This window comes from Mesoplodon mirus (assembly GCF_964341445.2).
Source record: "Mesoplodon mirus genome assembly, chromosome: 18".
Lineage (NCBI taxonomy): Eukaryota > Metazoa > Chordata > Mammalia > Artiodactyla > Ziphiidae > Mesoplodon > Mesoplodon mirus.
Genome location: NC_138994.1, coordinates 15,363,994 through 15,383,747, shown reverse-complemented (window position 1 = coordinate 15,383,747; position 19,754 = coordinate 15,363,994). Strand labels below are relative to the sequence as shown.

General features: G+C 56.6%; 1 protein-coding gene across 11 annotated transcripts; it reads left to right on the top strand.

The window, feature by feature from the left end:
* Positions 1–5,851: 5,851 nt before the first annotated feature.
* On the top strand, positions 5,852–16,812 carry ENGASE (endo-beta-N-acetylglucosaminidase). Of its 11 annotated transcripts, XM_082604001.1 has the most exons (16): positions 5,852–6,271; positions 6,951–7,018; positions 7,164–7,365; positions 8,338–8,486; positions 9,286–9,443; positions 9,986–10,134; positions 10,417–10,582; positions 10,675–10,780; positions 11,519–11,622; positions 11,954–12,062; positions 12,243–12,433; positions 12,816–12,984; positions 13,404–13,512; positions 13,785–13,899; positions 14,097–14,159; positions 14,309–16,812. In XM_082604001.1, exons 1-16 carry the CDS (start codon positions 5,871–5,873, stop codon positions 14,471–14,473), a joined length of 2,424 nt encoding a protein of 807 aa, XP_082460127.1. In that variant the 5' UTR covers positions 5,852–5,870; the 3' UTR covers positions 14,474–16,812. The 11 variants fall into 11 exon arrangements, 8 of the variants coding, with proteins under 8 accessions (XP_082460127.1, XP_082460122.1, XP_082460121.1 ...); XR_014291923.1 differs by lacking the exon at positions 14,309–16,812 and having other exon boundaries at positions 12,800–12,948; positions 13,407–13,512; XR_014291924.1 differs by lacking the exon at positions 14,309–16,812 and having other exon boundaries at positions 12,800–12,948.
* Positions 16,813–19,754: the final 2,942 nt, after the last annotated feature.

Sequence of the window (19,754 nt, the reverse complement as noted above, 5' to 3'; positions counted from 1 at the left end):
CAATTAATAAATAAAATAAAATAAAATGTGAACTCCTCCCTCACCTTATAAACAAAAATAATTCCAGGTGGCCTGTAGACCAGAAGGGGGAGGGCAAAACAATAAAGCTTCTAGAAAATAACAGAGGATGGAGTATTCCATATTCTCATGAGTTGGGGGTAGGGAAATACATTTTGGAAAAGACACAGAAGTACTAATTGTAACAGAAGAGTCTGATGAATTCTACTGCAACAAAATTAAGGATTGTTTTGGATGAGTTAGCAGGGCACTAACAGAAATTACAAAGCATCTAGAACTTACTGAAAGTGAAAGCTGTTGCTATCAAAACCTGTGGGATACAGTGAAAGTCATTCTCAGAGGGAAATGTATTCCCTCAACTGCATTTATAGGAAAACAAGAAAGATTTCAAAGTAAGTGAACCACACTGTCTACTTTTGAAACCAGAAAAAGAACAACAAAATAAATCCAAAGAAAATAACAGGAAAGAAAATAAAAGCGGAAATGAGTGAAATAGAAAACAAACAAAAAATAGAACAAAATGAAGAGCTTGTGTTTTGAAAGGACTGATAAAATAGACAGTCCTTCAAAAAAAAAAAAGCATCAGGAAAAAAAGAAAGAATACTCAAATAAACAACACTGGAAATTAAAGAGAGGGCATAACCAAGAGATCAAAACATATGATTAGAACTGACTTAATACCCTACATTTGAAAACCTCAATGAAATGGGCCCTTTTATAAGAAAACACTTATTAGCGTAAAATTGGCCCAGGAAGAAAGAGAAAAATCTGAATAAGTCAGTAACCAGAAAGGAAGATGAAATATTAAAGACCTATCCTCAAAAGGTAACTGGAAGTTGTAGACATAAAAAACAAAGAACTAAACTTCACAATTATTAACTAAAAATTCAGGAAAACATCTTCATGACCTTAAGTCGGGACAGCACTCCTAAATAGAAGAAAACAGCAAAGCCAGAAAGGACAGCATTAATAAACTTGACCACATGGGAATCCAAAAGACCTATAGTACAAGATAAGCAGACATATATTTGTTCCATTTATGTATGTAAGAGGCAAAATATTAGTATTTAGAATACATGCAACACCTACACATCAGGAATGAAAGACAACACAGTAGTAATGGGCACAAACCACCCCCCAACAGGTATGACACAGAAGAAAACTCATTTCCAAATGGCTGACCAACACAAAAAGCTGCAACTTCAATTTAAAACAACAGCCAGACACCTACGGGCACCCAACCGGTGAGCAAAAATCTTCAAGTTCTATAACATCAGTGTTTGAGAGGTTGTGGAATAACCTGTATTTACCCCGCACTGGGGAGGATGTTGGTGACGGAGTACTCGGATGGCAGTTTGTTCGTGACTTAAAACTGAAAACGTGCGCGCTGTCACTCTCAGCAACTCTAATCCTGTTTTACCTGAAAAAGAAAAAAACATACGTATACCTCAAACGGTCTATACAAATATGCTCATTTTAACATGTAAAAAATAATAGCAAACAAATGTTTACTATTTAAATGTCCACCGATGGGTAGATAGGTAAGTAGACTGATGTGTCAAAATGATAGCAGAGTAAACAATAGTCAAAACAAACAAATTAGAGCTATTTCAATCAATGTGGCTTGATTTCAAAAATATTACTGAGTGAAAAAAAACAAGATACAGAATAATGTGTACAATATGATACCATTTTTTTGATACCATTTTTATGAAACACAAACAATGTTATATGGTCCCAGATATATACAGGTGTGTAAAAGTACTTAAAGACATCTAGAAGGATACAGGTCAAACCAATAGAATTGAGGGAATATTGAGGGGTCTCAGGAGGACAGAGGAGGCAAGGAAATCAAGAGGGAGGTGGATTAAAGGGAACATTCATTTCATCTGCAGTGCTTTAAATTTTTAAAAGGAGAAAATGAATGTAACTGTTGTGCAGGTATAATGATACAGGGACCCGGCAAGGGCAGGCACCGCAGGTTTGCCATGATTGTGTGCTCACAGATGGAGGTGCACAGGCAGACGTGAACCAGGAGGGGCTCAATATTTGTTGTGCAGGATGTTCAAGCAGGTGCCTGGGCACAGCCTCGAGTGGGTGTAAAGGTGAGGCGGGTGGCTAGAGCCAGGAGCTGGGACCAGCATCCTTTCATTCCTTAAGTCTTTGCTGAACACCTAGGAGAACTCTGTAAAAGGAAGCGTGTTGAGCTGCACCATGCAGGCCTGCAAGCCCCATGCTGGCCCAGCTTCAAGACCAAAGAGCCTGGAGTCAGTGACAGACACATCAATGGTTTAATGAATGGGGGAGCTTACATGTCGGAAGCAAGGTCCTGGAGTGACAACCCACCATTTTGTGTGCAGTCCACGGTGGGCAGGACGTGGCGGTGTCTTTGCTCCCAGGGGGAGGGGGTGGTTACCAGTTATAGGGGGAACTGACATCAGGTGGGCTCATCAGTTACCAGGGGAACAAGCAGAGGGGCACACTCCTCACTGCCCCTTTGATAAGCTATCGTGTTGATGTTCAGATCTAAAGCTAGAACAATCTAGCCTGGGCCAGGGACAAGTATGTAGGAAGGTCAGTCAGGTGAGTAGGGTGCAGGTGGAATAGGCACTGATGGAGCAGGGGATATGAGAGAGCAGAGAACAGCCACCTTGAGGGGCCTGACCATACAGAACGATAGTTCAGAAGTAGTCTTTTTTTTTTTTGCGGTACGTGGGCCTCTCACTCTTGTGGCCTCTCCCGTTGCGGAGCACAGGCTCCGGACGCACAGGCGCAGGGGCCATGGCTCACGGGCCCAGCTGCTCTGCGGCATGTGGGATCTTCCTGGACTGGGGCACGAACCCATGTCCCCTGCATCGGCAAGCGGACTCTGAACCACTGCGCCACCAGGGAAGCCCCCAGAAGTAGTCTTTAATGTGATTTTTGCTCTCACCCCAGCTGGTCTGAGGTAGCGCTCTGTGTGAAGGGAAAGTGGGATTTACTGCAGAAGGAATGCACTGAGGAACAATAATAAGATAATAAGATTTTGAAGAAAAAGCCCCCCCAAAACAAAAACCAACCAAACAAAAACCGATAACAGCCTTGCAAGGCAGGCTATTATTTTGAGAGGTTTTTCTAAATTCCTGTGTTCTCCCCCTGTGTCGTAGTTAGATTCAGCTACCAAAATACTATCGGCTTAAATCAGATCATAGTTTATTTTCCTTACATAGGAATTCAAACACCAGCAGTCCAGGGAAATACTGTGGTCCGTGCCACTGGGGGAGCCAGGCCCCTTCTCTCTGGTTGCTCCATGCCCTCCCAATGTGGCTTCTGTCTTACAGTCTCAGATGGCTGCTGCAGTGCCTACCATCACATCTCACACCCACCTGGCCGCCAGCCGAAAGCAGGGAAGAAAAAGTGGGGGGCGTGTTCCTTTGTTTTGCAGGCACAGCCAGAATTGCGAGTGTGACTTCCATTCTCGTCTGGAAACCAGAACGTGCTCGCCAGGCCCCTCTAAACTGCTGGGGATGTTGTCTTCATCTGGGCAGCCAGCAGCCAGCTGCCAGCTAAAACATGGGCTTCTCTCCCTAAAGTACAAGGGGAGGAGGGATATTGGGGACAATTTGTTGCTGCCACACCCTTCAGCACATGAACAACGAAGCCTGTGGAGCAGGTGACGTCCACTCACCTGGTTCTCGCTCCTGGCCCTGGGAAATTGTGGAGGCCGGAAGGGAGAGAGTGGAGGGAGGCAAAGCAAGCAGATGTGAGTCCAGGTCTCAGGTTCCCGAGCCAACCTGGCTTCCTGTGCTGGCATGGACAGAGCCAGGAGGTGTCAGTGGGGCCCCCATGGCGGGGCAAGGGGGCTCTGCAGCAAGGCTGCAGCGAAGATTCACAGCTAGGGCTGCCAGATTCAGCAAACTCAGGATCCCAGTTCACTTTGAATTTCAGATAAATGAGAAAGAATTGCATAGTATAATCATGTCCCGTTTCCATTCGTTGTTTATCTGGAAATCAAATTTAATTGGGTGTCCTGTACTTTATCTGGAAACGCTACAAGGTGAGGGTTTTAGGGGGCCTAGCCAGGCTTTGGAGGGGTATGGAGCCCCAGTGGGACCAGCGTGAGCTCAAGGCAAACGTGGGGACCTCCAGGCTCGCCCTGATCCAGGACAAGGATCTTGAGACCAGGAGCCAAAGGGACCTGCAGGGCAGGCGGCAAAGCAGGGGCCAATTTAGAGGCCACAGACCAGAGTCTTCCCTGCTCTGAGGAGGGTGTGCAGGGTGACTTAAACTTCCCTACTCCCCCAGACCAGAGGGCAACACTGCCAAGAGGAGAGAAGGGAGGCCCGAGTATTTTTTTCCCCCAGAGACTGAGCATTACCCCAAATAATCTCTAAGAACTATGTTTTAGTTCTGAGGACGGAAAGTTTATTTTTACCACTAAGCTGCAGGTAAGTGGCTTAAATCCAGATCAAATGCAGACTCCACATCTTCTGCGCTCCCCTGAGCACCGCCAGAGGGGGCTCTTGACCCTGCTCCCCCTTCTCAAGGCAGACTTCCCGGGGCTTTGCAGTCTCCGTCCTCCCTGTGGTCACTGCCGTCTGCTCCCGAGGGCCCTGTCTTCCCTTGCAGCATGGCCGGGATACATATTCCACAGTCTAGTCATTTTCCCCACTCTCAGGGTTTATGGAAGCTTGGGGCCTCATAAAGTTCGAAGTCTGCAGTGATAATAAAGAGGCCCACTCAACTTGGCTTGGGCAGCAGGACACTACCAGCTGTACGAAGGGGTGTTGGGGGCTGGGTGAGGGGTGCCTTGGGTGGGCCGAAACTCAGCCCTGTGGGGCCCAGCCTTGAGTCCAGGTGCTTCTCCTCACACTCCACACACTGGGAACCCCTCTGTGCCCAAGATGCTGAGGAGGTGCCACCTCTGAGATACCTCCAGGCCCTGTGGGCTTGGGGCCCTGCAGATTTGGGGGTGTAGAAAAAAATTTGTGCTTCAGTGGAAACTATGCATTGTCTACATACTGCACATCCTGCTGTTATCTGATCCTAGCTTTTTAAAAAAGTTGAGGTATAGTTGATGTACAATATTATATAAGTTTCAGTACAACATAGTGATTCACAGTTTTTAAAGGTTATGCTCCATTTATAGTTATTATAAAATATTGGCTATATTCCCTGTGTTGTACACTATATCTTTGCAGCTTATTTACTTTATACATACACAGTAGTGTGTACCACTTAATCTGATTCTAGCTTTTTTTTTTTTTTTTTTTTTGCGGTACGCGGGCCTCTTACTGCTGTGGCCTCTCCCACTACGGAGCACAGGCTCCAGAGGCGCAGGCTCAGCGGCTGTGGCTCACGGGCCCAGCCGCTCTGCGGCATGTGGGATCCTCCCGGACCGGGGCACGAACCCGTGTCCCCTGCATCGGCAGGCAGACTCCCAACCACTGCGCCACCAGGAAAGCCCTGATTCTAGCTTTTTATCATCTTCTTTACAACGTGTAAATTGTCTTGTCCAGACGTTCAGTGATCTTGCCCACCCCCCACTCCTGTGGAAAAACTCATTCTGCCTCTATTAACGTTCGCATTTCAATATTCCTGATCTATAAAAGGCTCTCTTTTTAAATTCGCTTTTGAACTGGTTATAATACCTGTCTGGTTCCTTCGCTGATTAACGAATAGGACAGTCTTTAACATTTGTCTATATTTATACCTGAATGAGAATTATTATTTCACCTTTTTCTGAAAATTATCTTTGAATAGGGATTAGACGAATTGAGTTCAGATATCGCTTCTACAATTTACTGACTTTGTGACCTCGGGAGATCGCTCATCTGAAAAAGCAGGCTGGCGAGGCCAGAACTGGTACAAAGATGTTTTCCGGAGTCCTGGGCTCAGACCCCGCCCCCTCCCCGCCCCTCGTCTCGGCCCCGCCCCGCCACGGGCCCCGCCCCCAGACCTTCCTCCGCTACAAAGGCCCTGCGGCAGGTGAGCCAGCCCGTAGCGCGAGCCGGGAGTCCGTCCAGAGCCCAGTCGGGGCGGGGCAGCAGCGCCGAGAAGTCCCCATTGGCCGGCTGGCGGTGTCAGGGGCGGGTTCCAGCCTGCGATTGGCCGATAGCCGGGCTGCCGGGCGGCGTGGGCGGGGCAACGTCATGGAGGCCGCGGGCGCCCGGGCCCGGGCGGCTGCGCGGCGGCGGGCGCGGCGGCTGCGGGCGCCGGCGACCGTGAAGGAGCAGCGGGATCCCCAGCCAGGCGTGCGGCTGCCGCAGAGGAGGTGGGTAAGAGACCGGTGGGCGAATCCTGCGGCCCGGTCCCGCGGCCGGGCAGTGGGGCCAGAGTCGATGGGCGCCCGGCCCAGGCCCCGGGAGGCGCGCTGGGAGCTCCGGACGCAGGACAGCAATCTTCGGCCCCCAAGCCCCCTGTCCGCGGCGGGTCCTGCCCGCCGCCCCAGCCCGCACAGCAGCAGGCACGGACAGAGTCTCGGAACCGGGATGCGACCTCAGCAGCGGGCCAGGCTGGGAATCCTGGCGCCCTGGCGGGAAGCTTCGACATCCTCATCTGCGAAATGCGTTGATAGTGCCTCCCACCCTTGGCGGTGGATCTGCGCAGAGGATCCGAGCGTGGCATTTTTAATTGCTCAGGGCAGGCCAGCGTGTGTAATTAGGATTATTCGTGCCCATGCTGGGCAGGAAAGGGGTTGGTGCCTGGAGCGGGGACATCTGAACTGGTCTTTGAGGAGGTGGAGGATTTCAGTAGGTGGAGAATGGACAGAAGGGTGTTCCAGTTTGAGGGAACAGAATGGGCAAAAGCACGTTTCCATAGTTTGCATTAAAAAATGTAAGCCAGAGGACATCTCCCCCTGCATGTCTAAGTGAGGGCTGGTCTGTTGGTTTCAAAGTGCTCTTTTTCTTTACCATTTTATTTTAAAAAAATTTAACTCTTTCTTTGCTTAGAATTGAAGAGGCTCAAGAAGAAGCAGTCTTTCGAGAAGTGGTCAGTTTTACCCCAGACCCTTTGCCAGGTGAGAAGGACCGAGGCTCTGAACACTTGTGTCCGTGTTCACTCTTGGAGCTTCTGGACAGGGCTGTCCCCTCCCCATCTCAAGTTTTCTGTTATTAATCCCATAATTTCCACTGATTCCTCGCTGTTTCCCTCCTCTGAACCAGTTCGATATTATGACAAGGACACCACCAAACCCATCAGCTTTTACTTGTCTTCCCTGGAGGAACTCTTGGCGTGGACGCCCGACGTAGAGGATGGCTTTAACGTGGCCTTAGGGCCCCCCGAGTGTCGGCAGCCCCCTCTGAGCAGCAGGAGGCCCCGGACTTTGGTGTGCCATGACATGATGGGCGGGTACCTGGATGACAAGTGAGGACACTTCGATGGCATCGCCTGGCGGGAGGGGATGGAGGGGAGGGAGCGTGCCATGTGGCAGAAGGAGCACCGGATGGGGAGTCAGGAGGTGGGGCATCAGCCCACACCGCCATCACTTGGGAGAGGAACTCAGGCCTCCTTGTTTTGTCTGTAAGAAGAGGGCACTGGATTAGGCAATAGCTGATGCCTCTTTCAGCTCTGAAACTGTTTGATTCTGGGGACTACCTGCACCTGAAGTCCGGGAGGCTGGAGAGGGCACCACAGCCGGGACCCTCTTCAGATGGCCTGGCCCAGAAACTTGGTTCTTCAGCCTCACTCGAGCTCCCTTCCATCTTGGCCCACTGGCTCTGGAGTCGTTCCACTCCCTCCCCCCGCAGCCGGGGGCACTTCCTCCAGGTTGCTGCGGGGTCAGCTTAGAGATCTTAAACGTCCATAAAACAATCTTGGACATGACGATTGTTGGGGAAGGCTTGAGTCAGAGCTGGCCATCAAGGTACAGACAGAGGCGGGTGATGTAACCTCGGGTGTAGCTCACGTGGTTGTCAACCCCAACCTTACCTGCAGGCAGGCTGTTTCCTGGGGAACTGCTGACCTCAGAATAGAGTGGGACCCCAGGCACGGGAGCTCTGCACGAGCCCCTCCCCATCTCTTTCCTTCTGTCCTGTGTTTGTCTGCTTGTTGAGGCTAAACACGCTCAGTCCATCGGGTCCCATGGTGGGTACCTGCACGGCCTGGTGAAAACGTTTCCCTCACGACCGATCCTCTCAACATCCGGGCTGTGGCCTGATGCTGCTTCTCAGCCCAGTCATTAGGCAGGGCCTGGCTCACAGCAAGCTTGCCGTTAGTGCCGACCGGATGGAACTGAAGAGAATCTTCACTCACTCACCATTGCCCTCTCTTTTCACCGTGGGGTCGTCGTGTCCTTGTCTGTTTCTGGGTCCTGACTTTGTTCTCTTTCTTCACTAGGTTTATTCAGGGCTCAGCCACGCAGAGCCCCTATTCCTTCTACCACTGGCAGTACATTGACGTCTTTGTGTACTTCAGCCATCACACGGTCACTATCCCCCCGGTAGGCTGGACCAACGCTGCCCACAGGCATGGGGTCTGTGTGCTGGGTAAGAGCCTCCAACCCTGCCAGACTCGTTGGCACACCTGCCAGGTGACCCAGTGATGAAAGGGCTTGGGCTGGGCTTCCCTGGTGGCGCAGTGGTTGAGAGTCTGCCTGCCGATGCAGGGGACACGGATTCATGCCCCAGTCCGGGAAGATCCCATATGCCGCAGAGAGGCTGGGCCCGTGAGCCATGGCCGCTGAGCCTGCGCGTCCAGAGCCTGTGCTCCGCAACGGGAGAGGCCACGGCAGTGAGAAGCCCGCGTACCGCAAAAAAAAAAAAAAAAAAAAAAAGAAAGGGCTTGGGCTTCGGCTGCTGCTTAGTGGGTAGGGCTCCTTACCTGCCTTGATGGGTTAGGACAGGCAAAGCCAAACTTTTTCTGGAAAGGACCAGATAGTAAATATTTTCAGCTTTCCAGGCCACTGGGTCACTATTGGAACTGCCAGAGAGACAATAGCCCCCACAGACAATAGACAAACAAATGGGCTGGGCTGTGAGCCAGTAAAACCGTTTTTACAAGAAGAGGTGGGGGGCTGGATACAGGCTGTAGGTGGTCTACCCCTGGGGAGAGCAGTGCTCCTCAAGCTTTCTCCTGCATCCAAATCATTTATTGGCTTGTCTAACACTGATTTTGGGGCCCTGCCTCCAGGGTATCCGATTCATTTGATATCTGGGGACGCTGGGAATTTGAAATTCTAATAAGTTTGCAGGCGACAGTGCTGGTGCAGGAACCACACCTTGGGAACTGCTGGGTCAGAGGGGAAATGATCCCCGGGCCCGACCTTGTTTCTCTCCCGTCCCACAGGGACTTTCATCACTGAATGGAAAGAAGGGGAGCGGCTCTGTGAGGCCTTCCTGGCTGGGGACGAGCGCTCATACCGGGCGGTGGCCCGGCAGCTGGTCCTGATTGCCCAGTTTTTCCGATTCGATGGCTGGCTGATCAACATCGAGAACTCTCTGAGTGTGAGCACGCCTGCCCCCGGCGCCTGGCCCGCCAGCCCCTGTGCCCCGCGGGGACCCTCCATTGCACTCCTCGGCCTCACCAGGCTGGTCCCTGCTGCGGCAGCACTTCCTCCGTCTCAGTTAAAGCCGGCTCCTACACCTCTGCCACTTCACAGGGAGATAGATGTTCTCCAGCGCAGTGTCCAGAAACCTTGCCCGCTGAGCTTTGCTTCTCTGGCTCCTTCAAGGCGGCCCTTTATTCCTCCTCGGTCTCTGCTTTGCTTGGGCCGCATGTGTGGCTTCCTCTTCACGCTGCCCTCCGCTTTCATTGCGTTTTATCTTCTCCTGATTGCTGAGTCCATGTCCTTCCTGCTTCAGAAAGAATGGAGAGTCGGACCTCTGGCTGGACCCTCTGCTCGGCAGCCGTGGGGCTGAGGGGCTTCTGGGACCAGGACCCGTTTGCTCCTGGGGTTAAGTGTCCTCCTGTTTGTCCTGTGCCAGGCGCTTCTCACGACAGACCTCTCTGGGCCTCACGGAAGGTCTGTCTCCTTCCCTGTCTCCAGCTGGCCGCCGTAGGGAACGTGCCCCACTTCCTCCGGTACCTGACCACTGAGCTGCATCAACAGGTCCCCAGGGGCCTGGTGCTCTGGTATGACAGCGTGGTGAGCAGCGGGCAACTCACATGGCAGGATGAGCTCAACGAGCACAACAGGTGAGCCTGCAGGAGGGCGGCCTGGGCCCCTGGACAGGGGCAGGAGCTCCCTCTGCCTTCCGGCATGGCTGCCTTGGGGAAAATGAGGGACGGGCAGAGTTGTCTGGTACCCCGAGCACCACCAGAGAGAAGGAGCGCCTGGTCAGCCCGGCTGTGCCCAGCTTTACGGGCCACAGTCTGTGGGCTGGGTCCCGGAGGCAGCCCGCAGTCTGTGGGCTGAGCGGATGCAGGTGCTTGAGGGGAGAAGGCCCGGGCTTTACGGCCCACCCTTGCCGCCCCCAGGGTCTTCTTCGATTCCTGCGATGGCTTCTTCACCAACTATAACTGGCGAGAGGAACATCTGGAGCGGATGCTGGGGCAGGCTGGGGAGCGCCTGGCCGACGTGTACGTGGGAGTGGATGTGTTCGCCCGGGGCAGTGTCGTCGGGGGCCGGTTCCACACGGACAAGGTGGGTGGTGGCCTTTGAGGCCGGGGAGGTGGTGGCAGTGGCCCGGGTGCCTGCTGTTCTTGTGGACCTTTCATGGCCATCTGCACCTCAAGGGAAAGAGAGGCAGCAGTGATCCTCCCCAGAGTGGGGAAACTGAGGCACCAAGAAGCAAGCTCTGCCCTAAAATCCTACCTTCCAGCCCATTTCTACAGTCAGACGGTACCATTTTTACCTAGGTGTTAATGTCCAAAGCACCTCTTCCGACTGCTGGTCTCATCTGTAGCTTTACTTCCTTTTGGACTACGTGCTTTGCAGGGCACTGAGCTAGCATTGTAAAGCAAGAACGTGGACTCAGAGGAAAGCCGGGGGGTATATTTTGGTGTTTCCTTAGCCGAGGGCGAAGGACTGAGGTGAAACACCCACAGTTGCGGGAACTGCTGGTTTGATAACTAGTGAGGCTTTTCTGGCGAGGCAGGCGGTGTCTGCAGTGAGAAAAGAGAAGAGGGGCCCGCGGGGGCTGCTGCACCTGGTGTGGGATAAGTGGGGAATCAGCCTGTCCCGGGGCTGTCAATCCTGCCCTTCCCGGGCGCCGTGGGGATGTTCTCAACTCATTAATTAAGCTTTAAGTGAATAAATTTAATCCAATAACTGAAGATTCTCTCCGCCCCCTGTGAGGCTGATAATACAGTGTGAAGTGTAGTGAGAGAGAGAGACGTGTATCCTGTGGGCACCCCGCGTGCTGGCCCCTGCCCCTCGGACATTCCCCTCTGCGCCTCCCCGCCACCTGCGCCCTCTTCTGGGAGGCTGCAGAACTGCAGGGATGAGCCCCAAACGCCCGGAGTGGCGCTGGGGCTCCTGCCTCCCTTTCCAGGCTCCCTGCTTCCCCAAACCCCACGTCGCCACGCGTGGACGCTGGTTGCTGGGACGGGGGCGTCTCCCTGACTGCTGTCTCCCTAGTCACTGGAGCTGATCCGGAAGCACGGGTTCTCGGTGGCTCTGTTCGCACCTGGCTGGGTGTACGAGTGTTTGGAGAAGGGGGATTTCTTCCAGAACCAGGACAAGTGAGTCCTGCGCGTCCTGGGGCCTGAGTGTGGCCCATGGCAGGGAGGGTCTCAGGTGATTTCGCCAGCTTTTGGCCTTGCTCGCCTGGGGGTGGGGGTTAAGGCAGGGCAAGGGGTTCAGCTGCCCTGGCTGCTCCTGGGGGTCGTGGAGGCCAGTTAGTTATGCAGGAAAGACAAAGGTTGGGGACCCAGAGGGACCACTTCCTGCAGACTTGCAGTGGGGGGCTGCGGTCACTCGGGAAGGGGTGCCGGAAAGACTGGAGTCACAAGAGTGAGTTCAGGGCGTCACGGAGCCCTCTGTGGACCTGAGCCTCCATGCGTTTCTCCGCAGGTTCTGGAGTTTGCTGGAACGCTATCTGCCCACGCACAGCATCTGCTCCTTGCCCTTTGTCACTTCCTTCTGCCTGGGCATGGGGACTCGAAGAGTCTGCTATGGCCAGGTGCGTGGGTCCCGTGCTGGGTGGCCGGGGGCGAGGGGCTTCCCAGATGTGCCGCATCTTGGCGAAGAGGCTGCCTTCTCTCTCATCTTTGGTCCTCACCTGGGACCGGTGGGAGGGGGCCTCGGGTGTGATGGCTCCGTCTGCCCCCTGCCCTTCCTCCACTTCTGTCTCTTTCTTCAGGAGGAGGCCGTGGGGCCCTGGTACCACCTGAGCGCCCAGGAAATCCAGCCCCTGTTTGGAGAGCACAGGCTGGAAGGGGAGGGACGGGGCTGGGTGAAGATGCACTGCTGCCTGGCAGACGCCTGGAACGGGGGCAGCTCTCTGCTTATCCGGGGGCTGATTCCGCCCGAGGTTGGAAACGTGGCTGTGAGGTAGGTGAGTGAGTGGGGCTGAGACGTAGGGCCTGTCAGCTTCCGCCATCATCCATGTCAGTCGCCTAACTGGGCAGGTGGACAGCAGAGGCCAGAGTGAGGACAGAGCCAGGATTTTGTTTTATTGTGTGAAGAACATGCAATATACAGTTACCATCTTCACTGCTTCTGAGTGTCCAGGAGAGTAGCGTCAGCTACCTGCACACTCTTGTGTGCATTTTCCTTTCACAGATCTGAGGCTGGCCTCGCGGGCAGCCCACTCCCCATCCCTGTCCTGGAGGGAGAAGTTGACAGACGGGACCCGGAACAGTCCCGCTTCCCAGCGGTTTCCCTGTGGCCTCTCATCACAGGACCTTCCTCCTCCAGGTTATTCTCCCTGCAGGTCCCAGTGCCGCCCAAGATTTTCCTGTCCATGGTGTACAAGCTAGAAGGGCCTTCGGCCGTGGGGGTGGCTTTGGAGCTCACCACGGGGGACACAGGCAGCTGTCACGTGGGAGGCATCGCGGCGCCGAGCGGTGAGGGGACGCGGTTGGCTCCTTCCTTCCTTACAGGTCTCTGCCTTCTCAGGGGACGTCTCGGGGAGGAGGAAGCTAGAGAGCTGCACAGGGTGCAGGGGCAGCTGGGGTTGGGGGCACTACTGTGGTCCAGGCCTGGACAGGGAGGTTCGCCTTTCAGCTGGAACTTCTGGGTTGTGGCCCTGCGGTGCGGGGTTGGAGGTGTGCTCCTATGGGGGGGTCTCCTGCCAGCTGCGCCCTGAGAGGGAGGATGTCCACGGGCCAGTCCTGGTCATCCATCCCTGAGTTTTCCTCTTCTCCTCCCTGTTCTCCTCCTGAGGCCTCAGTCCATCAGGCCGAGAGCACCTGGGGCCACCAGGGAGTCTTGCTGGGCCCCCGGCTCCCGATTCAGTGACACCTCCCAGTGCGGTTTCCTTTGGACTCTCCTTGTTAAAGTCTTGTGTCTCCTGCCTCAGCAGAAACGAGCTCAAGGCGCAGTCCCCGACCCCTCCGGGTGCCCCCGACAAAGCTGGCCAAATGGGTGGGCCGCTGCGGCCAGCAGCTCAGCGGGGGCTGGGTCCAGCGGTGAGTCCCTCCCCTTCCTGTTGAATCCCCGGCCAGGGATGGCCACGCTGGGGTGGGGATTGAAGAGTGAGGGACCGTCCACTGAGAAACCCCAGAACTGGCGGGAATGGAGGGGCCCTGGGCCGACTCCTCGGATTTCAGGCAGCTCAGTGACACAAGACCACAGGGTCCACTTTGGGATGGAGCTCCCTGTGGCTCGGGGCCTCTGAGCAGCCAGTCTGAAGGTGCCGAGCTGAGGCCCCTTGGGACCGGCCTCTGTTTGCCTCTCCCAGCTGCTACGAAGTGAATCTGCGGGGCTGCCTCCTGCAGGCCCTCTTCGTTAATTTCTCCCGGCCTCCGGGCAGCCAGAAGGAGGAGAACTTCGTCTGTCGCCTTGGAGAGATCCAGGTGAGGTATCTCAGGGAGCCGGTTGGGGCTTGGCTAGGGCATCTGTCCGGCTGCAGATGAGGCCGAGCGCCCCCCTGCTGCCTCCGCTGGCCCAGGGGGATTGGGGCAGAGGTGCGGGGGGTGGACCTTGCAGGGCCAGGCGCCCTCCAACCAGCCCTGGGCTCTCGGGCCGTGCTGAGCCTTCTCTCTTCTGGCAGGTGGTGGATGCCAATAGCCTGCTGACCCCTCTGCCTCAGGTGCAGGCTGTGACTGTCTCGCAGGTGCGCTGGCAGCCGGCCGCCTCCGAGGGGGAGGGCGGCCCCACTGGGCTCCGGCTCAGCTGTACTCTGCACTGGGCCCACCTCCTCCCTCACGTCCGATGCTTCCGGATCCACTGCTGCCGAGGGTCAGGAGGTGACTCTCCTTGCAGGGGGCCGTCGGAGCCAGAGAGGCCCACGCTCCTGGGCCTGGCTTTTGTCAACCGGTATCGGATAGTGGACCTGGCAGTGGCAGCCACAGAGCCTGGCCGGGATGGCCGTGTGGAGTTCCTGGTGGAGCCCATCCCCAAGGAGGGGTTTCTGGTGCCGCGGGCTGAGTGGGGCAGGGCGGCCATGCTGTACTCCACGCCCCGCACATGAGCGACCATTAAAGCACAGAGTCTCCCACCTCAAGGATAAGGCTTCTTCCGCACTGGGGCCTCACCTGTGTGCGGGGAAGGCCTGAGTCCCGAGGGCTGGGCCAGGTCACGGGCCCCGGAAGGCTGTGGGCTGTGGCTCTTCGTTGGGGCATTGGGATAGGAAAACTGAGAAGTCAGTTTGCTGAGTTGATAATTCCAGCAGTGAGCGGACCCCCCCTTTTTGTCTAATCCTTCTCCGTAGTATACAGTTTTCGGGTACCAGTGAAAAGATTTGGGAAAATTTAGTCTAGAAAATTCCATAAAGGGTATTGCCTAATAGGCTGAAAAACGCTTATGCTGACAATGGTGACCTTTTATTCCTGCAGTTGGGACAATTAGGAACGAGCTTAATTGTGGCGAGAGGGCCTCGGAGTAGGGCCTTGAGACGCTTCCAAGGGTGGGAATGAGATAGAGGGGCCCCAATGGGGGAGGAGAGCAGCGGGGTGGGTGGGGCCAGTAGCTCAGGAACAGTGGCCCCTGCCAGTGCTGAGAGGGTGTCCCCAGGGGACCTCCTCCCCAGGAATGGGAGCCCCAGGCTAGGCTGCGCCAGGTCACGCCAGCCCCAGGCAGGGCAGGCACCCGGGCCAGACCACCTCGTGTCCTGGCTTTCCCGGTTTACCGTCCGCCTGAGCCAGAGCCACTTCCAAGCATTCCCATCGGCCCTGTGTCCTGCTTCGTCTCTTCTGGGTCGTAGGTGCAAGCTTTTGAGCCCAGTGAGCTCGGGCAGCAGGAGGCCGGGCAGGGCCCGGGAAGGCCCTCAGGGGACACCCAGCAGCCCTCCAGCCCTGGATGCGGGCTCCGGGCCGCCTCTGTCGGCGCCCTCCAGCTCCGCCGCTCCCTCGAACAGGTGTTAGTCCGGAGCATCAAGGCATCGGGACAGCGGCCCTCCCCACTGTGGCCCCTTCCTCCTGCTTCCTTCTTTCTCCCCGCACCTCCCTCCTTCCTCTGCCCAGCGCTCTGCACGGGGAGGAGGGGGGTAGGCGAGCCAGAGATGGCTTCTCCAGCCACACAGCTCCCCTGTTGACACCTGGGCCGCTGCGGTGGCTTCCCGGGAGGGGTCTCTTGACCCCGCAGCCTTGGGTAACCCTGCTCCCCTGCGCTCCCCAGGCCTGAGTGGGCTGTGCCCTGACCCTTTGACGAAGGCCGTCAGCCCCCCGTTCTTGGGGTCTATCACCCCCAGGCCTCACAGGCCAACGATGGGGGTTACTTTCCTGTTCCTCTTGTCCTCCCCCTGTGCTACTTGACGTGGACGATGCCAAGGGCCAGGACCCTTTGGGGTGACCTCCCAGCTGGAGGGTTGGCCCCCTGTGCCACACAGGGTCAGCAGACTTGATTTTATACCGCAGTGAAGGAAGTGGCCGCCAGGTGGCAGTGCAGCCACACAGCATCCATCCTGGTCCTCGGAATTCGGAGAGGACCGTAGGACACGGAGGGGTTCTCCTTCCGGGGGCCGACGTTTGCCTCCGTCTCCACCTGCCCTGCTTCCCGGGTGCCCACGTGCCCCTTTCTCAGCCCGATGCAGGACCTCTGGTTCTACGTCTTTCCTAATTGGGAACGTTTTACTCTTCATGCCCCACACGTGTGGCCCAGCTCAGCCCCAGGACGGGAATAGGTTTGTCTAAGAGGGGGGAAGAGGGTTCCTGCGGGCCAGGAAGACACCTCCACTGGCTGACCCTGAACAGGTCTCCCAGCACCGATTCTCCCTGTGAATCGGGAGCGTCAGGAGACTGTCGGGGTTGGGGAACCGCTCCCTGGACTCCCCCTGGAATGCTTTGAGCTCCCCGCCAATTTTGAATTTGGGGGAACTGGGGTGGGGGCTCCTGGCGCCCCCCACCCCAGTTCCCAGAGGTGGCGGGCGGGCTGGGGACAGGACCGGGCACCCGGAAGTGGGCAGCACAGCTGCTCTTATTTCAGGAGTCTTTTTTTAAGTGCTGGTTTCCCGAATATTTTATGCAGAGAAGGAGGGAAAATTTATAGTGGCAATTATTTTCTCACAGTCTGGTGAGCAAGCAATTAGAAAAAAGGGGGTTTAGCAGAGCATGGCATGCTGTGGGATCGCACAGCCCCAGCTTCCCAAGAGCACGGTCCCCAGTCCCACCGACGGTAAAGGCTCGTATGCAGGAAAATACTATGTCGGCGTTTAAGCCTGTGCCCCTCTGGTGTGTGTAATCACTCCGAAATAAATGATCCGACGCTGTGAAAAATGAAGAACGCAGGTCTTGGTGAGACGTGGGGTGGACAGCGTGTCTCGGGTTTGGAACCCGCCCCCATCGCAGCCACCAGCCCAAGGCTTTCAAGCTCTGGGTTTGGATTCTGCTGCTTCCCTTCCCAGCTCTCCCTCCTCTTCTGGCTGGGGGTTGAGGATGGCGGCCACTCTCCTCCACCCCACTGCACCGGGGCTGGGGACTCACACCGGGGTGGAGCAGTGGGCTTACCTTCAGGCAGCTCCTTTCCTTGGGACCACGGCTGGGCCCCGGCGCACAGGCAGAGCCAGTGGTGTGGGCAAGATCCCTGAGGGCACCAGCCTCAACTGCCCAGCAGGCCCTCCTGTATTCAGATGTCTGCCCCACCGGTCATCAGGCACACGTGTGGAGCAGCCACCACTCAGCAGCCGGTGGGGCCGGGGGGCCCTTCTGCCCCAGACTCTGCCGGTAACATCACAGACCTTGCTCGCAGGGTAGATGGCAAGGCTGCGGGGAGCACGTGTGAGCCCTGCCTCCAGACTCCTGGGATGGGATGGGGAGACGGCAGTCTGGAGGAGACCATGGGGGGGCTCTAGACTCTCCCAGAGGGTCTTCTGACTCCCCTCTGGCCATCTGGCATCCTGGGGCCACCCACAGTGGGCGTCCTGGTCCTCTGTGCCCTCTACCCTCTGTGCCCGGGAGCTGGCAAATCAAAAAGAGTTGTCCTGGTTTGAAGAAAAATCTTTATTAATAATCTTAATAATAATAATGCGGTTGATTTGAATGGTCACACCTTGGAAGCATACAGAATGGTAAGAAAGGAAGCCTGGGGCCTGGCTGCAGTCCCGGGGTTGAGGGGTGGGAGGGCGCAGGGCCGGGGGTGGAGCTGCTGCAAGAAAAGGGTCCAGAACAGCAGAGGGTGGAGGGGCCTGTACAGGGGACGAAGCCGGAGGCAGGGCGGGGCTATGTACAACGGGAATAGAAAAGGAGCCTCATCTCAGTAGCTTCAGGAGCTGATGCTGAATATAAAGTGAGGTGTATTTTTTTTCCTTTTTAAGTTTCGTGAGACAGTGGAGCCATGTTGGGAGCCTACATCTTTTGTTGTCTTTTGCTGCTCCCCCGACTCCAGCTCTCCCTGCCTGGCCAGCGGCTCCTCCCTGCTGCCTGCCGTCTGCTGCCCCCGCGACTCTAGGACCTGAGCCGGGAGCAGGGGAGGGGGCTGCGGACCGCCCAGGCCTTCCCCCACCCCTGGCTCTCCCTGCTTGGACGTGCCGTCCAGACCCATAGCACCGTGACCCGAACCCTCGCCATGCAGCCAGGTGCTGGCCCGTCCCTCTGTTCCTTCCTGCAGGACTGGGCCCTGCAGGGCAGGGGCCAGAGGGCTCGACCCAGCTGCAGCGTGAGGCTGGCCTTCCCTCTCCTGGACCAGGCCCAGGGCCTCCTCCAGAAAGGGAACCAGAAATGACCAGTCGGAACAAGACCTCGGCCTCAAGGCCCTCACCCGTGGCTGGGCAGCCAGAGCCCCCTCATGTGGAGGGAGGGGGCCTGGGTGCCCTGTAGTTCTGGAAACATATCAGCCCTTGGTGTTGAGGTCGGACCCCAGGGCTGCTGGTTGGACAGCCTCCAGTGGCTGCAAACTCCTCCCCAGGTTCGCAGGACACAGGTGTTGGCGGCGCGGCAGGAGGGGTAGCCGGGGCCCAGAGCGCAAGACACAGGGTGACTGGGCACAGCCGAAGCCCCGAGATGAAAAGCAGCCCCCGTCCCCACGCCCGCCCAGCCGTCCCTCCGCTGGCATAGTTGGCAGCCAAGGTCGAGTCCTGCTGGCCACTCTTCCTGCTTGGGCTTGCAGCCGCTCGCCACTGGCCCACGCTGCCTCGAGTGGGGCCCGGAAGGAAGACTTGGTAGAAAACGGAGTCCCTCCCCTCCCGCCTCCCTCCTGCCAGCGCGCTTCCGGCGGCCGGGGGCCGCGGACCTGCTCCCTCGCTGCGGTGCGATGGCTCGCGGGCTCGCGGACTCGGACGTGGTGGATGCTTCTCGGTTTGGTTGGCTGTTTTGTTGCTTGGATCTGAACATCTTTTTTTGTTTTGTTTTTTGTTTTGTGATTTTTTTGTGTTTTTTTGTTTTTGCCCTTCATGGTCCAAGAAGGAAACGGTGGAAGCTTTCACTACAACAGAAACAGAAAGGCGCGACTTGCAGTTCACAGGAGCACCGGCCAGGCGTGCTGCCGGGGCAGCGGGACCCGGGACCCTGGGTGCCAGGAGGGCAAGAGAGGAGGTGCCCCCAAACCGGCCCCACTCCCAGCTTCAGGAGCCCCCTCATCTTGCGTAAGGAAATTTAATGCAGACCTCCGGCCTCCAGGGCAGAGAAGGCACGGCCAGTGGTGGGGGAAGAACAGGGCAGCGGGGCTGAGTGCAGCTGGCAGACGCAGCTGGTGGACTCTGCTAAGACCTGGGTGGGCAGGGTCTGGCTGCTCGGCGCAGATGAGGGCAGAGGTCAGGGCGTGGTGGGTGGATGACGCTGCATGGGCCACGTGGGGGTCTGGAATGAGGCAGCTGAGAAGGTGCTCTGGGCAGTGGTGCTGAGCTGGCTGGGCACCCTGCGTGTGACCTGCCCACTCCATCAGCCAAGACAGATGTGCAGGCGGGAACCCGCACCCTCTAGCTGGCCGTCCACGCCCCTGGAAGCCCAGCTCTGGCACATAGGAGACCTGGGCCTCCTTGGTCCTTGCCACTTTTTCCTGTCGCAGAGGTACCAGGGCCGCATATGAAACTTCCAAAAGCTCCCGCGGCTGTCTCAGCGTCACCTGCAGGCCCCAGAGCCCTGCAGCAAAGTCCCAGGCCTCTCGGGACGGCAGGTGGACGCTGAACACTGTTCCGCCAGGGAGTCCGGAGGACGGGCACCACCCTCCCCTGCTCTCTCACTCAGACTCCCCCTCTGGAAGTGTACCTGGATAAGAATGTTTCAGGTTGGGGAAGGGGAGGTGGTGCTGCACTCTGGCGCTGCACAGACCCAGGTGC

Coding starts and splice junctions, on each gene's coding strand:
- ENGASE (XM_082603995.1), top strand. CDS start 5,871: ATGTTTTCCGGAGTCCTGGGCTCAGACCCCGCCCCCTCCCCGCCCCTC. Junction 9,444..9,985: donor ACATCGAGAACTCTCTGAGT/GTGAGCACGCCT, acceptor CCCTGTCTCCAG/CTGGCCGCCGTAGGGAACGT. Junction 12,063..12,242: donor GAAGAGTCTGCTATGGCCAG/GTGCGTGGGTCC, acceptor CTCTTTCTTCAG/GAGGAGGCCGTGGGGCCCTG.